The 15,717-nt window shown below is 57.3% G+C and overlaps 1 protein-coding gene across 6 annotated transcripts in view; it reads right to left on the bottom strand.

The window, feature by feature from the left end:
* Positions 1 to 15,717, bottom strand: part of HECTD4 (HECT domain E3 ubiquitin protein ligase 4) — a 189,978-nt gene that overhangs the window by 3,304 nt on the left and 170,957 nt on the right. For 5 of the 6 annotated variants that reach the window (XM_042962746.1, XM_042962744.1, XM_042962745.1 and 2 more), the window contains 13 exons: positions 15,125 to 15,332; positions 12,874 to 13,097; positions 12,635 to 12,786; positions 11,152 to 11,258; positions 10,555 to 10,678; positions 8,090 to 8,280; positions 6,891 to 7,037; positions 6,204 to 6,323; positions 5,339 to 5,494; positions 3,852 to 3,955; positions 3,522 to 3,743; positions 829 to 992; positions 491 to 686 (listed from right to left, as the gene is read on the bottom strand). In XM_042962746.1, the coding sequence (XP_042818680.1) occupies positions 491 to 686; positions 829 to 992; positions 3,522 to 3,743; positions 3,852 to 3,955; positions 5,339 to 5,494; positions 6,204 to 6,323; positions 6,891 to 7,037; positions 8,090 to 8,280; positions 10,555 to 10,678; positions 11,152 to 11,258; positions 12,635 to 12,786; positions 12,874 to 13,097; positions 15,125 to 15,332 (2,115 nt within the window). The remainder of the gene's footprint in view (positions 1 to 490; positions 687 to 828; positions 993 to 3,521; positions 3,744 to 3,851; positions 3,956 to 5,338; positions 5,495 to 6,203; positions 6,324 to 6,890; positions 7,038 to 8,089; positions 8,281 to 10,554; positions 10,679 to 11,151; positions 11,259 to 12,634; positions 12,787 to 12,873; positions 13,098 to 15,124; positions 15,333 to 15,717) is intronic. The other variant, XM_042962743.1, reaches the window with a different exon arrangement.

A 15,717-nucleotide genomic window follows, 5' to 3' on the forward strand; every position in this document is an offset into this window, starting at 1 on the left:
GCGGGACATAGGTTATGAGACCATGACAACGACCAAGGCCACGGAGGTAGTCGTGCCCGCGCCCGTCGCGTGGCTGCGGCCCGGAGACCGCGCCCAGAGCAGAGGCTCCACGAGCGTTACCGCCCCCCCCCCCCCCCCCCCGCCCCCCGTGAACACACCGGGCAGGTCCTGTCACCGTCCCCACCAGATGTGAAGTCACTGTTCAAGGTCTCACCGCCAGCAAGAAGCCAGCCTGGGAGGCCGGGGTGCGGCCTGAGGAATGGACGGGGCTTGGCAAGAACGGTCTTCACCTCGGGATGAGGCTCAAGACCCGGGCCCCGGAGGCCAGCCGTCTGGGGGTGAGACCGACCCCACCGCGTCCGGGCAAGTGACTCAAGCTCCGGCTTCCCCAGCTGTGACGTGGGGGGGGGGGGGGGGGGGGGGGGGGCGCACATGAGAACAGGGCACTGGGACACGGGGGGGGGCCCAGGACAGGCCCCCGCCCACCGACCTTGAGGAACTCGAGGTTGATGTACGGCAGGCCGCAGGTGCGCAGCTCCATCTCCAGCGGGCTGAGCGTGGTGAGCAGCTGCAGGGGGATGACGGCGCCCAGGCCCGCCCTCACGGCCGTCACGCACTCGGCGTTCTGGAGCTCCCGCAGCCGCAGGCTCCGGATGGCCGCCGCGTAGATGTCCTTGTTCTCCCACCTGCGAGGGGAAACGGTTACCGGGCGTCCGTCACCCGCCTCACGGCTGGGGCCTTCTGAATAAAGTCCTGCTGCTGAACGCACGCCACCCTTCCTGGCACCCCGCGTCCTGCCCCACAGCCTCCCCTCGCGCACACACTCACGCCACGGGGATGTGCCGGCCGCGGCTGCACAGCTCCACTTCCTCGCCCGTCATGGTCAGGTAGGTGAACCTGCAGCAGGGCTTGGGACCCTCGGGGCTCTCGGTGGCCAGGTGCTGGGAGGCGATCTCGGCACACAGGGCCTCTAACTCCGTCTCGTCGTTGATCTGGAGGGCGGAGGCAGACGGAGGCTAATTGCCTGTCCTGCTCCCAGGGTCCCCGGGAAGACGGAACCCCGATCTCTAGTCGGGCAGACACCAGGCACTGTCTGCACGGGGACCACCCTTGGCCATTATGAACGTGCACGTGGCACGGGCCTGGCCAATCGGTTTGCCGGGAGTTCAGGGTTAGGTATGTGGCCCAGGCCACCTGAGACCTAACGAAACCCAAATTGGAGGGCTTTTCCTGTTACCATTTGGAAGCAGCAACGCACTTTCACTGGTGTGGACACGACTCTAAGATGTACATCTTGTACTACTAGGGGCCATCTTGAAACCAATTACTGAGGACATTGTTTGAGCACCAGGATTCAGCCTTGCCTGAAGCCAAACCTACATCCATGCTTAGTTTTATTTATTTTTTACGTGTTCATTTTTTCTTTTTAACATTTATTTATTTTTGAGACAGAGAGAGACAGAGCATGAACGGGGGAGGGGCAGAGAGAGAGGGAGACACAGAATCAGAAGCAGGCTCCAGGCTCTGAGCCGTCACCACAGAGCCCGACGCGGGGCTCGAACTCACGGACCGCGAGATCGTGACCTGAGCTGAAGTCGGACGCCCAACCGACTGAGCCACCCAGGCGCCCCTACGTGTTCATTTTTGACAGAGAGACAGACACCGAGTGTGAGCAGGGGAGGGGCCGAGAGGGAGACACAGAATCAGAAGCAAGCTCCAGGCTCTGAGCCGTCACCACAGAGCCCGACGCGGGGCTCGAACTCACAAAATGCGAGATCGTGACCTGAGCACAAGTCAGAAGTTTAACCGACTGTACCATCCAGGCGCCCCGATCCATATTTAGTTTTAAAAGCAAATCATTTAAAAACACCAAAATTAGGGTCCAAAAGACACTGAGGTGCCTGCTGGGCTACCGAGGAGATGCTGGGATCTGGCCCAGAGAAGAACAAACTTGCCCTTCTGGCATGTTGAAGGTGACTGGAACGAGTACCAGAAGTTCAGAATCTCTCCGCCTGGTCTGTGTGCCCCAACCCTGCTGTAGCCTGGTGTCCCAACACGCTCTGTGGCTCTGCCCAGAGCCTTCAGAAAGAAGTCTCGGCTGGACGGTCTTCCTGGACACTGTCATATCCCCCCCGCGCACCCCAGGCCCTTGCTGCTACCCACAGCCCCAGGAGGACTTCTTGAAGCAGTGCCGGGCAGGGACTCCTAAACCCCTCGCCCAGAGCGGCCGTCCTGCGTTGACCTTTTAGATAATTCCCTGTCAGCCCCATTTCTGCCACTAATCCGAGATCCTGGCTTTGGTGCGCCCTCATGCCGGCTGCCCTCAAGTGGCGGCTCAGGGGAGGACAACAGACAGCCTGGCCACGAGGCCCCGCAGAGGGCCCAAGTTTTGTGCCTCCTTCGGCTGGGGTTCCCGTCGAGAGCCGCCTCGGCCCGGCCTCAGTCTGCTCCCCTGTGAACACAGGCAGCGGGGGAGCCGAGGGGGAGGGCCGGGGCAGGGGCACCACCACACTCCGTCTCTAGCTTGAGGAGGCTTTTCAGCCAGACGGGCCTAGGTTCCCCCGGTGGCTCTGTTCCCAGCCCACCCTCCTCTCTGAGCCTCCCTTCCTCCCGGCCTTGTCACGAGGACTTGTGCACACAGCCCTTCGGAACAGGGCCTCGCGTATCGGGAGAACAACCTGGAAGCTTCCTACGGCTGGGGCGAGAGCCCAGAGCCCGGCCCACGGCAGGCCACCGCGACCGCTAACCGGTGGACAGACCTGAAGGGCTCCCACGGGCCCAGCTGGCAGCCTGAGCGCCGACCGCACCCCCGCCAGGGGGCCGGTCAGACATGGCGAGCTCTCACTACCTCTTTGTGTCCCCGGGCACGAAGAGGACAGCTACGTTCCCAACTCTGTCCCTGGCCAATCCCAGGTGACCCCCAAGAGCCGGTCTCCTGTGCTCTGAGGCCCTGAAGCCAAACTCTCTTTTGTTTATTTTTGAGAGAGAGTGTGAGCGGAGGAGGGCCAGAGAGAGAGGGAGACGCAGAATCCGAAGCAGCTCCGGCTCTGAGCCCTGATGCGGGCCTTGAACTCACAAACCAGGAGATCGTGACTTGAGCCGGAGTCGGACACTTAAACCACCTGGGCCACCCAGGCGCCCAAAACCAAGCTCTTAAAAGTGAAAGTGGGTCCACTTGTAGGAGTCCCCACCCCGACATCCCTGCCTGCTCAGTCAGCTGCCGGGAACCCTTCACCCCTGTGTCCTTGGGAGGCCCAACAGCAGCAGATGGGCAGTGACCGACGTGCCCCATCAAGCAGGAAGAGAAGCCAGCGAGGCTTCTGTCCCCACAAAGCAAGCCCGGCAGAGACAGCGGACGTTCCCTAACGTTCTCTGGGAGACCCCGGTCGGTCCTCGGGTGGAAGCCTGGGCTCCCGGGGTTTGGAGGCCCAGCAAATGGCAGATCACAGAGGCAGCCACGAGCCCCGGGGACACTGCTCTGGAGTTCTGCTGTCCCCGGAATAAATGCCTCACTCACTTACGCTCTCAAATTTCTTGACGTAATTGTAGGTGAGTATGTCTGCTTCCTGCAGGTCTTGGTCAGGGTCCAGAGGCTCACCCACCAGAGTCTTCCAGAAGGAAGGCAGGAGGTCCAGGGGAAGAGGGACGTCTGCTCGAATCGCAATCCCCAGCAGCTGGCCCAGGAAGTGCAGGAGCTGCTCTTCCCCGTAGGTGATGGGGCTGGGGGTCAGGATATACTTGCCCTGGACACAGAGGCAGAGATGCAGCGACTGCCGGGCGCCTCTCCTCCTCCCCGGGAACACAGGTTCCACTCCACTGCCCCGCCATGGCCCGCGCCTCGGCCGTCTTACCTTGTTTTTGTTGACGGCTGAGCTGGGGCACAAGAGCAGGAGGGACAGTGAGGAGCTCTGCAGCTCTTTACACACCTGCCACAGGAAGTGCCGGAAAGAGCCGCCTGCGGGACACATGGAGGCTGATGGGCATCGGGGGCATCGGGTCCCCGCCGGCCCGCCCTGCCCGCCCGCCCGGAACGGCAGCTCCTTTGCCGGCCTGAACTCGGCTGCGGCGGAGAGAGCGCTCGCCTGAGGGCGGGGAGACCTGGGGTCAAGTCCCGCCGGGCCACTTACTGGCTGGGTGACCCCCAGGTCATCACTTCTCAGGGACCCGATACGTCAAAGGGGGACAGTCACCGTACCTACGTCGCAGGCTAGTTTCAAGGAGTCAGAGAGACCGGATGCAGAGCCCTGCGTATCTGGCACCGCCGTGAGCTTACACGGATCCGCGGGCTCGTTTAATCCACCTCCGTCGCTCCGGGTGGTACCAGGAGTGGGGCCGCCCGTGCCACTCCGCGCTCCCCTCCCTCCCCCCAGGCCCAGGTGCCCAGTGTCTATCTGTTCAGTGAGCAGCGTCCGGCTGAACAGCCTGACGCACGAACGCCCGCCAAGGGCAACCGGCGATCATCAGCATCTCTGCTGCCGTCATTCCAAACGTGCCTGCGGCTTTCTTGCCAACTCCTCTCTGTGGCTGGGTCTCCTCTCCCCTGTGCACCCCCTGTCAATGTCCTAAGGTCAGGAAGCTCAGAGGACAGCTGTGCGTGCCCACTGCTTGGTCGGAGCCACGCACGGGACGCGCCTGGGGACAGATGTCCTCACTCAGCTTCCGCGGAGAAGCAGGAGACCCCGGCCTGCTGAAGCCGCCAAGGGCTGGGCTTGGGAATCGGACAGACCTGGCTTTGAACCCCAGCTGGCTGCCCGACCTTGGGGACACTACTTGGGCTGGCAGCGTCCCAGTTTCCCCACCGGTCCAGTGGGACGAGGCCGGTCTCTTGGGCAGTGTTGGTGCTGTGAGGAGTGGAAGGTGCTGAGCACGCGGTCCTGAGAGCCGGCTGTGCCCGGAGCACGCTACGGTGCCGGTTGGTGGCTCTGGCCAGGCCCCCGAAACCGGCCCCCGGGCCCGGGGTGGGGGAACCGGCGCTTGCCAGGGACCTCCGCCCAGTGCCGTCCCAGCTTGGGGACCCCACCTCTGGTGAGCACTAGGGGGGTGCCCTTCGTGCCGAACGGACACAACAGAGACACCCTCGCTTTGGGTCGGCCCTCTCCCCCGGGAAGGGCCGCTGGGCTCAGAGTTCGGATGTGTCCCACGGGAGACGGGGGCACTGGGGAGCCCTTCGGTCGTCCTGGCTTCTGCAGAGCAGGCTAACAAGGACACAGCTTCCTTAGTCTCGCCAGTGGGGGGGACTGTGGGCAGTTTAGACTAAAAATAACTCCAAAAATGTTCTCATTTTCAACACAGCCTCCGCCCGAACTGGCTGCAGAGCCCGGCGGGGGCCGCCACTTACTGGTGCCGTGGACCTCCTCCCCGGTGAAGCGGATGTTGAAGGCGTAGGTGGGGTCACCGCCACTGGCCAGCTTGACACAAAGCTGGGATGAGGGCACCGAGGCCAGCTGCCTGGCAGCCTGGCAGAAGTAGGAGTTTTCAGAAGCTCTGATCTCCCCTGGGAAGAGAGAGGAACCAGTAACACCCCCCCCAACCCCCGCCCCGAAGCACCTTCCTCTCCTTCCTCTGCTCTTCCGGCCCAGGAGAGACACCTGGCCGGGCCTTCGGCTGCCTCCTGGCCCTCTCCCTGCCCCTGGTCCGCCGCCTTGCCTTCTCTCCGCTTTTGGAACATCTTCGTGCCTTGGCCGTGTGGCTCCCAGCCTTCCCTCTGTCCCCGGGGAAGGGGGGGGGGTGTCCTCCCCATCTGTGATCCTCTCCCCTCCAGTTCGTGTCATGTGTGGCACGTGTGGGTTCACGTGTCGTGGCAGACTCCTGGCTGCCTCCCCAGTAGCCACTCGCCCCAATTTCTCCGATGCCAGAACCCTGACTCCGGCAAGCCCACGGCCAACCAGAGTTAAGTGTACACATCCCAGCCTCCCCTGCAGTTAGGTGTGGCCACGTGGCAGGCCTCCCGGGAGATGGGAAGCCAAGGCGAGCCTCCAGGAAGTGGAGAGCTCCTCCCCTCGCTCTTGCTGCCAGGAAGGCAGGCTCACTAGGGGACCCTGAAGGTGGGAGTCACACACTGGGACACTGGAGGAGAAAGACGAAGCAGCCAGATGGATATCTGGACTCCCTTCTTCTAGAGGTTTCTTTTCTGTGCAAATCAACTAAATCCTTTGTTCGATCACAGCCATGTTGTATTTTCTGGCCTGTACAGCTAACTTTACCTCCCACGATTTCCAGGGGGTCCAACGTGATCTCTGGAGCTGCATGGTCAGCTGTCCTCTGTGCGGTGGCGTTCAGCACCCGATTCATGACCGTCACCTTCGTGTCGTAAAAGATGAGCCCTGCGGGGAGGAATGTGGGAGAGAGGCTGGGATGGGGCTGCTCGCCTTCCTTCCCTGTGGCCTCTGAGGCCCGGCGGAGGACATGCTGTCCCCTTTGGGTCTGTCTAGTCTCTCCTGGGATGCCCTTCAGGCCCCTGAGGCACTCAGGTGTCATGGTCCTGACCTTCCGGGAGGCAAGTTCATAGTATCTGCTCAAATGGTAACGCACGAACCTTGACTCTGTTGTGTCCAGGAACACCTAGTTGGCAGATAGCGAATCAGAGCCTTATATATTTCTAAATAACCTGAAAACTTCTTGTTTTTAAGCTTTATTCACTTAAGTAACCTCTACCTTCAGCATAGGGCTTGAACTCACGACTCTGAGATCAGGAGCCGTGAGGTCTTCAAACTGAGCCAGTCAGGAACCCTTGAAAACTTTAGAGAATTTAATTTTTCAGAGCATAGCTGAAGTAACCGCTCTTGGCTGGGAGCGCCGTTCCTGGGGACACACGTAGGTCACATGTAAAGGAGAAGGGTCATCCCGGGCAGTTGCTGGGTCTGGCCGCGGCGGCGGGCGCAGGCACTGACCTTTGGCTTCCTTCAGCAGGGCGGCGATGCTGTGGGCAAACATGGGGGTCTGGCGCAGCTCCACCAGAGGCAGGAAGAAGGTCTCCAGCGTGGTGTTCAGGGACTGGAGCAAGGCGAACCGCAGGCGCAGGCTCTCGACGGGCACGTCTGCAGGGCACAGGGGGCGGTCAGGCCGAGACTCTCGGTCACAAACGGACTCAAGTGGCCCCCATCACTCGAAGCGGCCATCAGGAGTGGGCACTTAGGGGGGACCGGGAGGCTCCCGCAGGGCATCTCATCCCCGACACCCAGAGACGCCAGCAAGCGTGGCCCTCAATCTGCCCGGGCCTGTGCCGAGCAGAAGCAAAGGCGGGAGGCCCTGCCTGGCCAGAAGGGAGGCTCGGGCGCTCAGGGAATCCGAGGGCGCCCCCTCCCACCTTGGCCTATCTTTAGGGCCCTGCAGAGCTGCTATTTTTAATTTTCAACTTCAAAATAATGAGACTTCTAGGAAGCCGCAAAAATAGTACAGAGTCCCGGGTACCTTTCATCTGCTTTCCCCCAAAAGCGACACATGTCAAGACCAGGACACGGAGATACTGGCACCCTGTCTTACTTGTTCACGCTCACGTCCGTCTCCTCTCCAGCTGGGAGAGATGGACATCGGGACCACGTCTGGCCCACGTTTACCTTGGAAGTTATCAGGAAGAGAGCAAAGGCCCAGGCCGTGCGGCTGAGCAAGAGTGGGCAGACTCAAAACCGCCTGTGGCACACACGCGCACAGGCACAGAAACAAGCCCAGCGGTCACCTTCCACGGAGGGATTTACGGAGAACGTCTGTGGGTGCATTTGTGCGTGCACACGCACTCCTAGCTTTTAGTAAAGACACGCCGCGCGCTCTCCTAACGGATAATGCCTCTAACGCGCACGGCCAACTCTGAGCCGCGCCCCCTCGCCACCGACTCCAGCAGGGCATCCACCGTGACCTCTGGGCGGAGGCTGGGTGTGGTGATGGGGCGTGGTCACCCAGCAGCACCCGCGGCTTCCTTGCCACGAGCACAGTGAGGCCTTGTAAACTTTTAGCTCGGCCACAGTCCCAGCTTCGTGCCTTTCTCTCCCTCTTCTTTGCCCACGGGGTTCACGGCAGGTGCGCCTACCCCGGCGGCGGCGGCGGCGGCGCAGGGGACGGTCCCCCAAAGCCAGACCCCCGGGGACCCACATACTCAGGAGACAGGCCACTCTGGGGTCGGCGGCGTCTGCGGGGTCCAGATACACCTCGTGGGGGTGGAGCCTCGCGGGCGTGATGGCGAGATGGCGGCACAGCCGGTTGATGTACTGCACGAGCGCCACGTCCATCTCCAGCGTCCACTTCCTTGAGGCCTTGTGCGCGTGTCGGACATCGATGCAGGCACACCTGGGGCCGGGGGAGAAGGGCGAGGTGGGGCGGGGCCGCCGGGGACACCGCGGGACTCCTCCTCGGGGTGCCGGTCGCGACCCAGCGGGAGGAGGGAGCAGAGAGGAGGGAGCAGAGCAGGCCGGAGGGGCCGGAAGGGCACATCCCTCCTGGGGTTTGGCGACGCGCGCCCCCAGGTGCTCCCTCCTGCGGCGGGGGGCGAGGGCGCCTGGCTCGGGCTGGGGCTCGGGAGCCCTTGGGCTCAAATCTCGGCCACCTGGCGACCCGGGCCACAAAGAAGCCTGCTTTCCGAGCCTCGGCTTCCTCACCTATACGATGGAGCCATAGCGGCGGCGCTGGCCTCGAGAGCTCGCCGAGGGCGCGCACGGCCAGGGCCCGAGAAGCCACCGGCCGCCGGCCTCACTGAAGCCGTTACCCTCGGCCAGCGGCCCCGTCCCAGGGTTGGCGCCGGGAGCTACGCCAACAGGCAAAGGTGCGTTTGTGAGGGCAGCGCTTTAACTGCAGCCACATCACACGCGACGCAAGTGCCCACGGCTACGGGACCGCGGAGCCCTCTGCTGCGGTGACACTGAATGACGAGGAAGAACGAAAAAGGCAGACGTCTGGTCTGATCCCACTTCCGTAGCACTGAAAAACTCTACCCCCAGAAAATGTTGGGAGACACGTTTACGGAAGCCCCCTGGGCACCGAATCACAGGCCCTCTCCCCTGTGCCTGCCTATACTGCCTGGGCTTTTTATTACGTGCGTGCGTCCTTAACCTACAAACTCAGCTGCTCACCCGAGAGAGGCAGGCAGGCTGGCGGGTGGGTGGGTGCCTTAGCTCCGGAGCTCGCAGCACCTCAACTGGGCCACGTGCCGCACAGGGTGCATCCTGCCAGGAGGGCCTTCCTCGGGGCCACGGCAGAACCTCTCCGGACAGGCCGCCTCCGTCCTACCCAAGCAGCGCTTAGAGAGCGAGCTTCCTCTGTGGGGATCCCCTCACAACCCCCCACACTGGCCGCCCTTCGGCCCGGTGTCGGAAGGGGCTCAGGGCACAGGGTGGCCCCGTGACACGCCGGAACGAGCCCTTTAGCTGCAACAAACACGTCACTTGGAAATCCATTTGTAGTCCAATTTGCACCCTTCCCGCTTCAAATGCACTTTCTAGTCCAAAACAGGTGATTCTACTTTTCAAAAGCCCCAGAGTTCTCTCTCCTACTGGCTTAGTAAGAAACTCGTTCCTGCCACCATGATGCAGGCCCATCCAGGGATGGACCCGGAGCCTTCCGTGAAGGAACAAAATGGCGGAACCAAGCAGCAAACGGCTTCTGAATCCTGAAAGTGGCTTTTTTTTAAGAGGCATGCTCGAGGCAGCCATTCTTTCCCTGACGCCGGGCACACCTTGCTTTGAGCGCCAGGGGTGAGCGCCGGAGTAGGGTAGGCAGGTGTCTTCCAGTTTGCAGACGTCACGCCTGCCTAGGACTCCCTTGCGGCTAGAAAGGGGAAACCATCCTTGTCTGGCCCTGGGGACCTGGCGGGCAGTGACCTCGCTGCGCTCCTCCTGCCTGGGAGGGAGAGAGAGTGGGCAACGGAGACTCGGAGACAACGCAGGACTCTGAGGAACAAAGGGTCTTTGGAAAGAGAAATCATTCCTGTTAGGGGCTGAAGCGTATCTCCCCCCCCACCCCTTTCCTAATGAAGTTAAAGGAGGTCATAAGGGCGGGGCCCAGACCAGCAGACTGGTGTCCTCATCAGAATCGGGCAGGCAGCGGCCCGTGTGTGCGCAGTGAGAAGGTGACCTTCTGTCCATAAGGCAAGGACAGAACTCAGGAAAAACCAACCCTGTTGAGCCCCTGACCTCCAGAACTGTGAGAAAATGAATTTATTGTTTAGAACAGAGTCTGTTTCCAAACAGGTTCTAACACCCACTTTAATAATTATGAAAAATTTGAAAATAACTCAGTAGGCATTAAGAAAGGCAGACAGAATGGTTCCCTGGAAGGATTTTCTTGGGAATACATCTGGTGGCTGAAAACGATTTTTTTTTTTTTTAAGAGAGAGATAGCACAAGAGCAGGGTGGGGGAGAGAGAGGGAGGGAGGGAGGGAGGGAGAGAGAAGAGCGAGAATCCCAAGCAGGCTTCACACTGAGCGTGGGGGCTCGAACCCATATCCCTAGGATCATGACCTGGGCCAAAATCAGGAGTTAGACGCTGAACTGACAGAGCCATCCAGGTGCTCCTAAAAACAATTTTTATACAAGGCATCAACTGGGTTGAGAGACATAACTTCTTACCTCTCAAAGTGAAGGTCATAACCACAGGATAAAATCGCCCTCCAGACGCTACGGATGTCTTGCTTGGCCCGGTCAATGACAAACTTGTGAAATCCTTCCAAGGTCAGATACTTCTCCTCAGGGACTGATGGAGAAGCACGCAGACTGTTAGGAGTTTGGTAGAACCTCCCACTGCAGGGGCCTCACTACGTGCCCTCAGACGTCCCTGGCAGGGCCCGATCCACGTAGCGCCCACCTCCCACCCCTCCAGGGTCCGTCACTGACCTGGCACAACCTGCGACCTCATGAGGTCAGCGAGCCACAGCCTGACTCTTCTCCAGCTCTGCTTGGGCCTTTATGAAGCTCAAGTTCTAATGCCCAGTAAGTGCCTTCTGGAAGCGAATTTCTAAGCAGATCTCCAGATCTTTACTTTCAATCACCATCATCTACTTTTCACCTTGGATACATGGTATTTTGGGAGCTGCTGTGCTGACCTCCATAAACTCACAAAGATGGTGTTGAGGCCCTGCCTCACCTAAACCCCAAGGGAGCCCGGCCAGTCAGACAAATGCTGGGTCCGGGGGCCTCCCAGTCTCCAGGCCCAAGTTACTCATTCACCTTCTTGTTTTTTGGTGGGTGACTTCTCTGGGTCCTTCTCATCTGGCTTGCTCTTTTCTGGGGACTTTGGCTTCACAGTTGGCTTCTTCTCACTTAAGGCAGTCCTGCTATAGACCAAAGCACTGCAATCAGAATTCCTGTGCCTACACCTTGTCCTGACAGAGGACATGCAGAGCCTCACACGCGCATTAGTTCAGACCCCCCCCCACCCCGCCGGCACCCCCCACGGCCTGCAGTTCCCACAGGGCTGGGCTCAAGACCAGCTCTGTTCTCACCAAGGGGTTTACTGAGCAAATTAGGACAAAATGATGCCTTAACTATGAAAAATCTGAAGGAGATGCTTTTTGAATGTTCCTTCTACATACTTTTGAGCTGCACAAAGAAGCAGTCACTAGTCAGATGTAGCCAAAGTTTAAATTAAAATAAAATAACAAACTCAATTCCTTGATCATACTGGCCACATTTCAAGTGCCCAGTGGCCACCTGTGGCTAGTGGCTACTGCATTCAACAGCACAGACAGGGAAACAGCACAGATTTCCATCACAGAAAAGTCTATTGTACGGTTCTGGTTTGTAAGCACCACTTATATATAATTAATTAACGAAAGGACAGTTGATTTTTCCGATCCTTTAAACAATTCCTCTAGAGACTCCTGCCAGGTCACACTTTGCTATCGAAGATTCAGTTTTGAGTTCCTGAGAGTCATCTGCCTATGTCTGCAGAAAATTCTGTTAATTATGTGTGCACACCCACACACGAGATACTATGGCGCTATAAAAAAAAAAAAAAGGGCACGAAGTTATTTTTGTGTTGATACGGGGTCATCCCCAAGATTAGTAGTAAATGGAAACAGCAAGGGGTAGGCCCTGTATACAGTATGGAGACAGCTGGGAGAATGCTCATGTACTTGTGTGTACACAGGAGAGTTCTGGAAGGCTATGGAAGTAACACTGGCAATCTCACGGAGGGCGGCAGGAAGGCTTAGATGGAGAAGAGGTGTTGCTTTTGACTGCATATACTGTTGAATATTGTACTATTTTAAAATTTAAGAAATACACATGCACCAATAAAAGGTTATACACTTAACTGTTACAAGCGGGTTGCTATATATGAAGTAACGATATGTTTTTAATATGCATTTTACAGTTTTTCTGTATTACCTATGCATTCTTTGTGTGGTTAAAAGAAGTCAGGTTTGTTTTTTTTTTTTCTTTTTAAACAATTCTGTACATTTTGAATGTCGTATTACTTCAGACTGGCCTGCTTTGCAGCCTGCATGGTCCAGATTTTACTACACTTATGGGTAAAATGGAACACTGTGTCTCTGAGTCGACAAAGCCGGGGACCAAGACAGTGCAGCAGCAAAGAAGAGCCAGGGTGTCTGCACCTCTGGGGAGCAAGGACAGCCTTGCGGGAAAACGGTCAAGGCGGCGGCCCCGTGTCCCCTGGCGGACGCACACGCCGGGCCCCTCGGACGCGCACCTGACACTGTTGAGCACAGCCTTGTCCTTGGCAGGCGGCTTGGTGATGGGCCGCTTGGTGCTCACCACCTTCACGGGGTGCTGCTCCTTCCCGCCCTTGCTGTACTTGCTCTTGTCGAACTTGGGCTTCGGCACGCCGTATTTCCTCAGGATCTGTGGGCACCAGAGGGAGGGAGGGTCCTCGGGCTCAGCCCAGGGCGCACCTGAGGCCCGGCACGCGGGGCGGGGCGGGGCATCTACCTGCGTGAGCTGGTCTTCCAGCACCTTTTTCGGAGGCCGGACGTTGGTGAAGAAGAGGTGGAGGAGGTTGCCTGGGGTCTGGGAGTTGATCTGCTCCTTGCTAAGATAAATGTCCGACACTTTGATGGGCTTTGCCGGTGTCAGGCTCAGCATCTGTTCCGAATGGGCACAGCTCTTAAATATCTCCGTCAGCACCTCCCTGGCACCGGGCACCAGCTTCTCACCTGTTACAAAACGGGGCAGGACGAAACAATGCTGCCGTGAACGTGCTACGTCAGGAGGAGCCTCGCAGCATTTGCTCAGAAACAGCTCATCTTGGAACGTGGGTAATAGACGTTTAGTGGCAGTGAGGAGCAGGCCACCAAAACCTGGTTTCCCCTTCGTGGGCACACACCCCAGCCGCACTCGCGGCCCGCCCTGCTGCTGGGTGTGGTCCTGGGACAGGAGACGGGAGCAATCCTGGGCCAGTCTGCCCTCCTCTGCGCTCATCCCCTCCACCGGCTGCACGGACACGACAACCCCCTGGGACTCGGACCTCGGCACTCACCCTGGATTCTTCCATGTGCAAGAAACACACTTCCACTGGGTCTGAGCCACTGTCCTCTTAGGGCTACTTAGCGCAGCAGTCTAATCTACCTTAACTTCAACCACACGTTTGTGACGGGCAGTCCCGAAGGAACAAGAGAGCACCGAGTCTGCAAGTGCTTTTAGTGCAAAGCGCGAGCTGTCGAGCACATCTCGCATTATTAGTGTGCTTCAAGACTTGAGCAAGTGGGAAAAGAAAGTTCCCTTAGATATAAGAAGATTGTCCATGAGCACAAGAAAAAAAAGTTGGATGCTTAACCGACTGAGTCACCCAGGCGCCCCTAAAATAAACAAACTTAAAAAAAAAATTTTAAACTTTACCAGTTTGTTCGTTGTGGATTTTTTGCATTAACTTTGACTTCTATAAATATAGAACCAAAATATTATTTAACTAGATTACAGAGATTTTTGGAGCCCATTAAATTTTGTGCCCAAGACCTCACTTCCCTCACCCTGGTCCCAGCCCTGAGGGAATATTTCAAAATTTTATGATTGGGGCAACAACAAAGCCCATATTTGGTATCATATTTTTGTACTTGTGGAACATGAAACAAATTCTATAATACTACTATGAAATTTCAAATATTCAAGATTTAGAAAAAAAGGACACGGATGAAAAATGTTGAGCTAGAAAAAAAAAAAAAAAAGACCACACAAAAGACTGTAATCCTAACAAGAAAATAACCACTGTTTCTAAGTGAGGCGAGCCGTCGGCCTCAGACGGGAGTCTGCTGCGAGATTCTGCTCAGCGGGGCCTCGGGGCCCACGTCCTGGATGAACACACCGTATCACACAAAAGAAGTGGGGAAGCCACAGAGGGTCCACCCCGAAGAGTCGTCAGAATGACAAAGTGGGACTTGGTGAATAAAGAGCTAGAACTGTTTCTTCCCCAAGAATTAGAGCAGAGGTGGAGACATTTACTGTCCTCAAGCAAATGACCAAACGATCACCAGCGACGTGCTTGGTATGTTCCAGCTCCACAGGACGGAACACAATGAATACATCTGAACTTGAACAGAGGGAAGCCTGGCTAGATAAAAAGCAAAATGGGACTTGAATGCAAGTCCACTCTCGAGCCCGAAGAGAGTCGTGGCACAGCCGCTCCCGGCGGTCTCCTGGCTGGAACGCAGCGGTGCCCCGATGGCCCTCAGAACCCTGACAACTGCCGCGAGCCGGGCAAAGAACCTCTTGTCCCAAATCCACGACACCCTCCACATCATTTCTCAAATCACCAACCCCTAGAGGTGCCCCCCAAAGTTCCTTTCTCAGGTAAGAGGTTAAAAATAGGGGATATTGAGGGGCACCTGGGTGGCTCAGTCAGTTGAGCGTCCGACTTCGGCTCAGGTCACGATCTCGTGGTTCGTGAGTTCAAGCCCCATGTCGGGCTCTGTGCTGAGAGCTCAGAGCCCAGAGCCTGCTTCAGATTCTGTGTCCCCTTCTCTCTCCGCCCCACCCCTGCTTGTACTCTGTCTCTGTCTTTCAGAAATAAACAAACAAAAAAAATTTAAAAAATAAACCAACATCAAAAAAAATTGGGGATATTAGGAAAAAAACAGGGGATATTGGGTACAAAGAAGGGAGGAGAGGACTTTTGCTCATTTTTTCCTGTAAATTTAAAGCTGCTCAAAAAACAGTCTATTCATTAAGAAAAAAATCCATAACCCACCTTTAATTGATTTATCATTGAAATAATCTTCTAGCCCTGGGCTCCCCTGAGTATCAAACAGACTCTGATTTACTACAGATACAGTGAGAATCTCCTCCGTTGACATCTCCATCAATTCATCTTCACCGTCCAAACTTGACAAACCGATCAAGTCATTGTTGTTAAATAAACTTGCTCGAATTTTCTCAATCTTGGCTCGGGATCTTATCTGTGCGAACAAAGGAAAGGGTCAGCATCGGAGGAGAGGAATGAATGGCCCTGTTTTCCTTCCCGCCTTTCCCTGAAACCCTGTCCTCGTCTTCAGTGCCGTGAGTGCGGTCTGACCCCGCTAGCTGGCCTCCTCCTGGTAAAGTCTCCGCCACATGCCAGTAGCACTAACTTGGAAGGGAACATCTCAAGTGGAAATCTCTGTCGCTACTCCCTGGCCAGGTCTGTGGCTTTACTCTGATGCCCAGGGAGCTAAAGTCCATGCTCGGCTCGGAAAAAGCCCCCAGGCAGAGGGTGCATAGATTAAGAGAAGCGATTCCAGGGAAGAAGCCAACCACCAGGTTCTTGAGCTTTCCTGTCAGAGCTCCCTGGAAGAGGAAGGTGAG

This window comes from Panthera tigris, chromosome D3, assembly GCF_018350195.1.
Source record: "Panthera tigris isolate Pti1 chromosome D3, P.tigris_Pti1_mat1.1, whole genome shotgun sequence".
NCBI lineage: Eukaryota > Metazoa > Chordata > Mammalia > Carnivora > Felidae > Panthera > Panthera tigris.